Genomic DNA, 10,975 nt, shown 5'->3' with positions numbered 1-10,975 from the left:
ATACAATAAGCCTTTTTGCAATGAGGTGGCAATTTTAATAGTTGGTGATAGTTTTGAACATACTAATCACCGTGACATTGTTGTTGCTACATTGGAAAATCAATTACAAAGAATTGATGAGACACACCCTTGTTATATGCATTTACAATACCCATTGTTATTTCCATATGGTGAAGATGGATGAAAATTAGGTATCGCATATGAGGATGTTCATTCAAATAGATCAAATGTAAGGAATCTTGTTACATTGAGGGGTTACAAATTTTATCGGATACAGGACCACATAGATGAAGGAAAAACATTGTTTCAAGGAGGGTGAGCATTCCAACAATATTTGACTGATTCATATGTTGCGATTGAAGATGATCGCTTGAGTTATCACAAAAAAAAAAAAAACAACTACGAAGTGAATTGTATCAAGGTTTACAAGATGTTGTTAATTCTCGAGACTAATGTAGCATCCATTGGTCATCGATTCATACTTCCTGGTGGTCCTCGCTATATAATTCAATGCTACCAAGATGCAATGGCTATTTGTCGAGCAATGGGATACCTAGATTTATTTGTAACATTCACATCAAACCCACAATGGCTAGAAATAATTGTAGGTTTGGCAGAAACACCTTGGTTAAAACTAAATGACAGGCCAAATATTGTGTCATGGGTTTTTAGATTGAAATTGAAAGAACTATTTATTGACATTAATGTTCACAAAATATGTGGAAGAGTTGTGGTAGATTTACATGTAATAAAATTTCAAGAAAAAGGCTTACTACATGCTCATATCTTGGTAACTTTGGCAAATAAGGATAAACCTTCTACAGTTGATGATATAGATACGATTGTTTGTGTAGATTACCAAATAAGGAAGATGACCTTTTGTTATATGAAACAGTTGTGAAGTTTATGATCCATGGGCCCTGTGGTCAACTAAATCCTTTTTGCCCATGTACAATTGATCTTAAGTGTAAAAACATTATGGAAGACAATTTTGTGAGCAGACAACAATAAATACTAATGGATATCCTATTTACTGATGTAGAAATGATGGTCGTACTATTAAAGTTGGAGTTCATGATGTCGATAATCGATGGGCTGTTCCTTACAATAAAAATCTTTTTAGGAAGTATAACGCGCATAGTAATGTTGAAATAGTTGCACGTACACATGTTGTAAAATACCTATACAAATATATGCATAACGGATTTGATAAAGCAACAATAGTGATACAGGGTAGTGATATGAATGTTGGATCTTCAAGTAATCAACATCAAATAGTTGATGAAATTCAACAATATATAGATTGCCGATATGTTTTAGTTTCTGAAACAAGTTGGAGAATTTTTGAGTTTCAATTGCAACAAAAAAAATCCACGTGTTGAGAGATTGCAATTTCACTTAGATAATTTGATGTCAAGGCCTCATATTGAGGGAACTATGTTCACAGCTTGGTTTGAGGCAAACTAACTTTATCCAGAAGCAAGAGATTTAACATATGTTGAATTTCGAAGACATTGGGTTTGGAATCAAGATGCCAAAATCTGGACTAAACAAAAAAAAGGGTGTGGCAATTGGTAGGTTGTATCATGCACATCCAAACTCTAGAGAAAGATATTACCTTCGCATGTTGTTACACATAGTTGGAGGGGCAAGAAGCTTTAAAGAAATATGAACAATAAATGTCATTGAATATGAGACTTACAAATCAACATGCATTGCTCTTGGATTGTTTAATGATGATAATGAATGGGATTATGCATTATTAGAAGTTTCTCTTTGAGAAATAAGTTACTAGTTACGTGACATATTTGTCTCAATATTGCTATTCAATGAGGTTGAAAATCCAAGGGAGTTATGGAATTAACATTGGAAAAATTTATCTAATGATTTGCAAGCACGTGCTCAAAGACAATCTAGAAACGTAGACATGCAAGGGTCGCACAAAATGAAAATGTGCAAGCAACAATTTGCTACCATTGAAATATGGGCCCATCTTCACAACGAGCTGTATCAGCAAAGCTAATCACTGTCTAAATTTTATTCTCTCCCAATTGCACCTACAAGAGATCACCCCAATGCCCATCAACAAGTATGAAATAAAAAAATTACACACCAAGTTTGCTAAGTCTTATTACAAAGCGTGGCACTAAATTAATTTTTCTTATTTTCTATAGGTTGAAAGGTACAAAATTACTGGGTATGTTACATATGTTGACATTGATCAAGGATTACGGTATGAAGCATGCTCTATTTGCACAAAAGGCAATTCCATTTGAAAACAACTTTGCTTGCTCAAGTTGTAACCTTCAAATGACATCTACAATCTCCAGGTATTAATATCCTTTTAAATTCCCAAATATTATTCATGTCCTCATATAACATGAAAACTTTCAATTTTAGGCACAAGGTTTCCATTAAATTTCAAGATACGTCCGCCTCATGAACATTCACAGCCTTTGATAGACAAGCTGAACACCTCCTTGGAAAGCCAGTCACAGAAGTTAAGAACCTATTTGGAAACCTTATACAATCACTGTTGAGCCTCCAAAGCAATTTCACCCCATTATCGTACTTATATCAATTGTTGACTGGGCAATAGAAAGTCGTAGGTTGTTAGATGAAATAGATTAACTATCAGATAATCCAGGTACCGGAATCAATTCTTCAACAACTCCCCTTTCATAAATAACAAACTAACTTTGAAATGATTTTTACACATGTAGATTTTCTTCTAAGCTCATCTATGCAAATCAACAGGCCTTCAAACCATAGTACAAGCTCATCTTTACCATAGTCAATTTCCCTTTTCCATTAATTCCCTTTTTACTCTTCTCTCTTCAAAATTTTCTTTGTTATTTTTCCATATTAATATAATATCCTCCTATCCTTCTACAGGTACATCTTTGATTATACCCGCTTCAAGACCAACCCAATCATATGTGAACAATAATCAAACTTTCCCAACAAACACAACCTTCCTTCCATGAAAGAATATTAAAATTCAATGTGACAACAAACACACTTTGACAATATTGCTCACAATTTACATGAAATTTTCCTTTTCGAGGCATTGGCAATAACTTATACATTGGAGAGACTAGCTCATCAAATAAATGGGGAATGAACATTCTTTAAAAACTCCCTCTTTGCTTCAACTCTTACAAATGAATCAACTTTCACTGAAGTGTTATCACCTTCATGATAACACATCTGCAGTTATTAAGCACCTAACAACACCTTTATGAACTTTAGAACTATTGCTTTGTTTTTTTCCTTTCTGGCTTATTTGTTACACCTTAAACTACTTTTTTCTATCCTTGCTTAATCATCCAATAGGGTTATAGACTTGCAATTTCTATATTAATTCCTACATTTCCAATTTTTTCTTTCAAAATTTTCATAATGTTTTGCTCCTAGATAGCAGGGGCCCCTCCCTAGTTTACCATTTTAAGCGAATACCTGTTTGATGTGATAATTTGTCTTTTTTCACACATGTTGACCACTGTAATCTCTTGAATTGAAGAGACGTTAAAGTAAATGCCAAGCTAGTCCCTAGGACCACAATGGAACTTAGTGACATGGATGCTATTGTGAATCTAGGGTTCCACTATTAACACCTCCAATAATTCCATTTTGCTCTGCAAATCAAATTAACTCTACGTTATTCCTAACGTGGGGTCAGCTTCCCTCTACATCATAGGATTGGAATCTGCTTAAAACGTAAAATATCCAATTATATATTTGCCTGTTTTACCTACCAAGTAGTTAATTATGGAAACATAAGGGAATTACAATTTTTTTCATAGAGGATTAAGAGAATAGATTGGTTATTTATAGCTAAAATAAGTCCCTATGGATCACAATTAAAAAATTAAAATTCCAATTCAACATTTATGTCTACATATTTAAAAAAATAATCCTAATTCAAAGTTTTGTCTTTCTTTATTTTTTCTACCTCCAACAATAGTTACAATATATTGCTATTAATCATAGTTTTGTACTTTTGTGGGGCCATGAAAGAAATGGATAAAAATATGATAATGGATACCCATTTCACTAAAAAAAATCTTCTTTTTGGTTCCCTTAGGCTATGTTTAGTTTGAAAACCTATACAAGATTTGTAAAGGGAAAAATATGTTTGGTTTGAAAACCTTGTATAGGTTTTTATATCCTTCCCTTCCTTTTCCTACTTTTTCCTTCAAACCAAACACAACCTTAGTGTTTAATTTTTTTTAGATTGATCCAGGTTTTCCTAAACCTTGAGAATGGGTAAATTAGTAATTACATATTAATTTATTTTTACTAAAAACCAAAGAGAAACCGTCTCAACAGCCTATGCTGTTGGGCCCCAACAACCAAAGTTAATTCGGGTTTAGGGCGGGGATCATATTTCCCATCTCCAATCCTAATCCTGAAATTAACCCCATTCTTGTCAGGATAAAATTTGTCCTCCTTCCCCAAAATTTTTTAGATAAATGTATTTTCTTTCGAAAATAAATAAAAGGTTAAACTATAAATACTGTTTTAAATATATTTTGATATATATTATGAATAATATATATTTAATATACATAACATTTAATATATGTATATATATTTATTTCTGGTATTAGTTTTTTTTCACATCAAAATTTTCATCCACATTAGACCTCTTCATGGGTCAGGTTCAGGCCGGGCTTTGTATATGTGTCAATAGCATACACTCAGGCCCGAGCCTGAGCCCGACCCTCATATAAAGCCCGAAACTCGTGCCTGAGCCCAAGTCGGACCAGAAATTTGAAAATAGAAATTTTTTCCTTTTTTATTCAATAAAAAGTGTTTTATTTATATTAAAAACCTTTAAAACTTAAAAATAATAAACATCACACTATTACTTAGAAAAAAAGAGAAAATAATAAAAAATATTGTATATATAATTTTTATTAAATAAAATAGATTTTATTATTTAATATATATTATCAAGTTGGGCTTGGGTTTTTTGAGAAAGCCCGAGCCCAGCCCGAAAAAAGTCGGGCCCGGTACTTGTTAGACAGTGTATGTCCTTAGCTCCAATCAGCATGATGTACATTATGGCATTTATTGTAAATGGATAAAGTACATATTTGATTCATGTTATTATGGTGTATTTTTGTATAATACCCTTAAACTAGACACATATGAGACTCGTGCTAGTTTAGAATCTTCATAGCTGTTGGATGGATTTAGAGAGATTTATCCTCCCAAGGTTGACACTGATGTACTGCCTAGTTGGTTGGGATGGCTTGTCTCAGCTACCAGGGTGAAACCTGAGGTACATGCAGTGTGGGTTTTCTCAAAACCCTGAACCGGACCAAAATTCTAGTATTGCCCTGGACCTTGGAGATTGATGGGCAAAACTGGAATGTTACAGCTGACCCCTAGACTCGATTATGATATTGCACTAGGAATCGGATTGGGTTGTCTTTGATATGCCAATCAGTGAGATCTTTAGAGGGGGTCAAAACCTAGGTATGTTGGGATAGTTCGAGAAATCATCTGAATGGGTGATCATAGTGATATGATCAGTCCCTTTGTCGAACAAAGTGAATGATCAGGAAAGTGCACTCTCTGATAGAAACCTAAACTGTCGGTAGTGGATTTCAAATGTGTTTGAAATTTGGTTTTGAAAAATATATTTATATAGAGATATACTTATATATATTATGGTTTCAAAAATGTTTGCAAAAGGTTTTAATTCCCGGGATCAATGTGGGTAGAGAGTGTAGCATTGCACCTTGCAGCCGAAGGAGAGGTGCTCTATTGTCGGGCAGTGTTTGATCATTATGGGCTGAGAGGTTAAGTGTAAGACCATTGAGGGTTATACCTGATGGGATAATCTTGCATCTGACCACAATCCTTGGGCCTTTATAAGATGGCTGGACCCAATGACCATTTAGTGTAAATGTTGGGCCCATTGAGAGCCCATAGTGATGGACTCAGGGGTTCACTGTATTCAATAGTGAATTCAGCCAGGCCTTGTAATAGAGGCTAGGCTGAACCCATGTGGCTGATGTGTAGATCAATGATAGGGTCCCACGCCACACAAAGAGAGCCAAGCTAGCCAACATTAAAAAGGAAGTGAGCCTGAAAGCTGAATGGGCCTAAAGCTCATTTCAAATTGGGTTAATTAGATTAATTAAATAGGGGCGGATCTTGGATTTGAATCAACAAATAAGGATAAAGGATTATTCTTATCACTTAAAGAGTCCAGATCCAAATAAAGATTTGGATCAAGGAACTCCTAATTTGATTAGGAAGGCTGATCTTTATCTGTAGATAAGATAAGGGATTATCCTTATCAATTAAAGAGTCCAGGTCCAAATAAAGAGTTGGATCAGGAAACTCCTAATGAGATTAGGAAGTTGTCTCTTTAAGGCTATAAATAAGAGAGCAGGGCGGACTTGAAAAAGGCACTCACTCAATACAGAGAGAAGACAACTCAGTTAGACTGATCTTGTCTTCAGTTCTTTTTCTTCCTGCTCTTGTTGCCCTACCCTGTTCGATCTCTAGTTCTTGGATTTGATCAAGATTTGATCTTGATATTGTTTCTTGTTAGAAGAAACAATTTAAAAGCTGGGCTCACTATCCCATTCGATTCTTGTTGACGAATCACAAGTTCTTGGTGAAGAACTACTTGCTGATCTTGCGTCATCCTAAGCTGTGTCATCTTCAATTTAGGGAGGATTTGGTACACTCTTTGGGCGTGAACACCTACGTTGGGAGGAGCATTCTTGTGTGGATTTCATATCAGGTATATCCCTCCCTACTCTTTGTTTCAGATTTGGTCCAGTTAGGTTACAAAAACAAACCTTGAAAATGCAATTTTTTAAATTGGGAATAGGATTCCCGGATGGGAGTAAAGAAATTTTTGAAATTTTGCCCAACCTTCATGTAGGGTTTGGCCATCCATATGATGGATCTCCCATCCCTTTCAGTACTTTAGCTGAAACCTTGATCCAGGTTTTCCTAAACCTTGAGCTGGTACAAAAGGATCGAATGACCTCATTACAAAAGATTTGAACCCACTATAGAGCTTTAGACATCTATTAAAAAAAAGAAAAATAAAGAGTTTTAGGCTATTTGGTCGATCATGGAAGGTAAAAAAGAAACCCCAAATGAATTTCTCTCCCTTTTTCTTGGTACAAACGAGAGTGTAATAGCATACTGACTAGAAAAAGAATGTTCCATCCATGAAAGTGGATTTAGAATAGCTAAATCATGCACCCCAAACGTGAAAAATTCCAATCCAATGGTGATACCTGAGAACATGCCCCCACCCCACCTAATCTAGGCGAGGCAAGGGGAATTAACTTTGGCTGTTGGGGCCAATAGCCTATGCTGTTGAGAGTGTTTATGGGCCGAACACTTTCACTAATTCACGTTCATGCCTATGTTTATGGTCAAAAGGAAATATGGGGCAATTACTATTTTATCCCACTCTCATGGTAAGTTGGTAACGTGGCATTCCCAAAAATTTACTTAACAGCATAGATTGTTAACCCCCAATAGCCAAAGTTTATTCAAGCAAGGGAGAGCCACTTAGTTCACGTTAACACCCCACGTGTAGGGGTGATCACAGTTTGGTTACCAAACCATGGTGTAATTTTTTGGGCCGAACCGATACAACTGGTTAACCGGTGGACCAGTTAACCGCAGTTCGATTTTTTAGTTTTTTTATGCCCTTAAAATTAAAAAAAGAAAAGAAATGCTGAGAGACGAATTGGTTGGAGGGCGGAGCACCAAAGGCTAGAGAGAGAGAGAGTTCAAAGAGAAAATGAGAGGTGAGAGAGAGTTTAGAGAGAGACTGAGAGGCAAGAGAGAGAGAGAGTTCAAAGTGATTGAGAGGTGAGGAAGAGAGACTTCAGAGTGACTAAGAGGTGCGGAAGAGAGAGTGAGAGTCCGAGAGAGAGGGAAAGAAAAAGACTGTCGAATAGATGAACTTGTCTCAGAGAGACTGAAAGGCCAACGGGTGTTAGTCTGTCAAATGACTCAGATTGGCAGCTAGTGGGTGCCAGACTGGCGAATTGTCGAACATTTTTATTTGATTTTTTTAAAAAATAAATATAACATATATATATATATAATATTATATAAAAATTTATATCGATTGGTTCGGTTAACCGCCGGTTTTTTTAAATGGTTAACCGAAACCGAATCGACTTTTTGGAAACATCAACCAAAACCGAACCGACTGATTTGGTTAACTGATTTTTTAGTTCGGTTTTGATCGGTTTTTTCTGGTCGATTCGATTTTTTGGTTTTTTTTTGCTCACCCCTACCCACATGCACATCTCAACCTACAATGAAAACATTTTCCATATTCGTCATTGGAAGATGTGTTACTCCAAACTCAACCCCTGGCAAAAAATCATTGAATCGATTATTCCGTTAATCCAAACAGTAAAACCGTCAATCCATTCAATGATTTTAACCATTTTTTTATTTTAATTTTTTTGTCAAAATTAATTATTAATTTAAACCGAACGATCAAACCATTAATCCAAAAGTCACTGGCCAGAATGGTTCCCGTTCTGAATCGCTTTTTAAAACATTGCTATGACCATATGGGATACACAAATGAATAATTAACATCTTGGATTTGTGGGAATTAATTACTTTGCCACTTGCCAAACAAAGTTGTGAGTTTACATCAATCCTTCACATGCATGGTAGATTCCACTCTTAAAATGACCCCCAATTTGATAGTGAAAATAAATGTGTGGGACACTTTTACACAATTGAATAATTAAATAGCGTGCTACTCCCCAAATTCTACCATTAATTCGATCATACTTATCACGTATGACTAGTGGCTTGACAAGTGATTGTAGCTCGGTCATGTGATTACTTGTCATCCGTCTTTCCTAAAATTTGAAAGAACTTTGGAAAAGACTGACTAATTGCTTTGCCGGACAAACCGATCACAGTAAAGAATCCCCAAATTCTACAATTAATTCGATCATACGTATCACGTATGACTAGTGGCTTGACAAGTGATTGTAGCTCGGCCATGTGATTACCTGTCATCTGTCTTGCCAATGGAGTTATCAATCCTTAAAAACTTGAAAGACCAAATGAAAATTCTTGCCAAACTCTTGAGGTTGGTTTGTGCCTTTAAATTTGAACAATTCATCTCTCCAGCTCCAAGTTTTACGAGAGAGAGAGAGAAACATGGGTGGTGCAGTTGCAGACGTAGATACCCTTCACATAGCCATGTACCCGTGGTACGCCATGGGCCACCTCACACCCTTCCTTCACATCTCCAACAAGCTTGCCGAGAGAGGCCACAGAGTCTCCTTCTTTCTGCCCACCAAAACCCAGTCCAAATTGAACTCCAACAACCTCCACCCCAATCTCATCACTTTCATTCCGGTCGTCGTTCCCCATGTCGACGGCCTCCCCCCCGGCGCCGAGACCACCGCCGACGTCCCTCACTCTTTGCATAGCCTCATCATGACCGCCATGGACCTCACGCAGCCCGAAATCGAAGCATCTCTCCGTCAGCTCAAGCCTCACATCGTTTTCTTCGATTTTGCCTACTGGGTACCAGCTTTAGCTCGTAGCCTCGGCATCAAATCCATCCATTACTGCATCATTAGCCCTGTAACCATCGGATACCTACTATCCCCTTCTCGGAATAATATTTCCGACGTCGACTTATATGAATCCAGCTTGATGCACCCACCGCCAGGCTTCCCAGCTGCAGCCATTAAACTCCATAGTAACGAAGCTAGACGTTTGGCTTTGGTAGCAAACATTGAATACGGAAAGGGTATCACATTCTACGAGCGCCAAAATATTGCTTTAAGCGACTGTGACGCCCTCGCCTTCAGGGCCTGTAGAGAGATAGAGGGCTCCTACTGCGATTACCTCGAGACCCAATTCCGAAAGCCAGTGCTGGTGTCCGGATCAGTCGTGCCAGTGGCGCCCAGAGATGGGCTGGAGGAACGATGGGTCAAGTGGCTGGGTGGGTTCGAGGCAAACTCTGTTGTGTACTGCGCTTTCGGAAGCGAATGCATCTTGAGTCTCGATCAGTTCCGGGAGCTGGTAATGGGTCTTGAGCTCACTGGGTTGCCGTTTCTTGCAGCTCTAAAACTACCCATTGGGACTGATACGATTGAAGCTGCATTGCCGGAAGGGTTCGAAGAGAGAGTCGGAGGAAGAGGAGTTGTTCATGGGCAGTGGGTGCAGCAGCAGCTGATCCTGGAGCATCCGTCGGTGGGTTGCTTCGTGACACACTGCGGCTCTGGTTCTCTGATGGAGTCCTTGGTGAACAAGTGTCAGGTGGTGCTGTTGCCGCACATCGGGGACCAGATACTGAATGCGAGGATGATGGGCGGAGATCTGAAGGTCGGGGTGGAGGTTGAGAAAGGAGGAGACGGGCTGTTCACGAGGGAGAGCGTGTGCAAGGCGGTGAAGATGGTGATGGATGAAGACAGTGAGATTGGAAGAGAGGTGAAAGCTAACCATAAGAAGTGGAGAGATTTCTTCCTTACAGAAGGGATTGAGTCGTCCTACATTCAGAACTTCGTTCATGGCCTGCAAGATCTGGTGCAGTCATCTGGATCTCCTCAGTTGAACTCCAACGTCAATGAATAGGAAATCAAATTAAGGATGGGACAGAATTTTTTTCTGTCCGAAGGAATAAGAATCAAACACGTCCCGATGCCAGCACTTAAGGATTCTATCTCTCTCTCTCTCTCTCCCTTCTTCCTCCCCTCTCATATCTACTTCCACCCTTCTCTTATGAATAAAGATAAACGTTTGTTGGGGTTTTTGGTGAATTCTAGATAAAATATGGTTGTGTATGTCTTAATTTTGATATTAGTTGGGATTGTAATAGAGCTACTCATTAAATAGCTCCTCTAATGGTGAAAATCTTTCACTCTATATCAGTACCTTCTGTTGCTTAATGGTTTTCGTTTGTTCATAAATAATAAAAAAAAACTTTGACCAA

General features: G+C 37.7%; 1 protein-coding gene across 1 annotated transcript; it reads left to right on the top strand.

The window, feature by feature from the left end:
• Nucleotides 1–9,111: 9,111 nt before the first annotated feature.
• LOC104600902 (cyanidin 3-O-galactoside 2''-O-xylosyltransferase FGGT1-like) lies at nucleotides 9,112–10,975 on the top strand. The gene has a single exon (XM_010264060.3). It carries the CDS (start codon nucleotides 9,190–9,192, stop codon nucleotides 10,615–10,617), a length of 1,428 nt encoding a protein of 475 aa, XP_010262362.1. The 5' UTR covers nucleotides 9,112–9,189; the 3' UTR covers nucleotides 10,618–10,975.

The sequence above is a fragment of the Nelumbo nucifera genome, chromosome 3, assembly GCF_055504915.1.
Source record: "Nelumbo nucifera cultivar China Antique chromosome 3, China Antique-T2T, whole genome shotgun sequence".
Classification (NCBI taxonomy): Eukaryota; Viridiplantae; Streptophyta; class Magnoliopsida; order Proteales; family Nelumbonaceae; genus Nelumbo; species Nelumbo nucifera.
The sequence above is the reverse complement of the archived record's forward strand: the minus strand, read 5'-3'. Positions and strand labels throughout refer to the sequence as shown.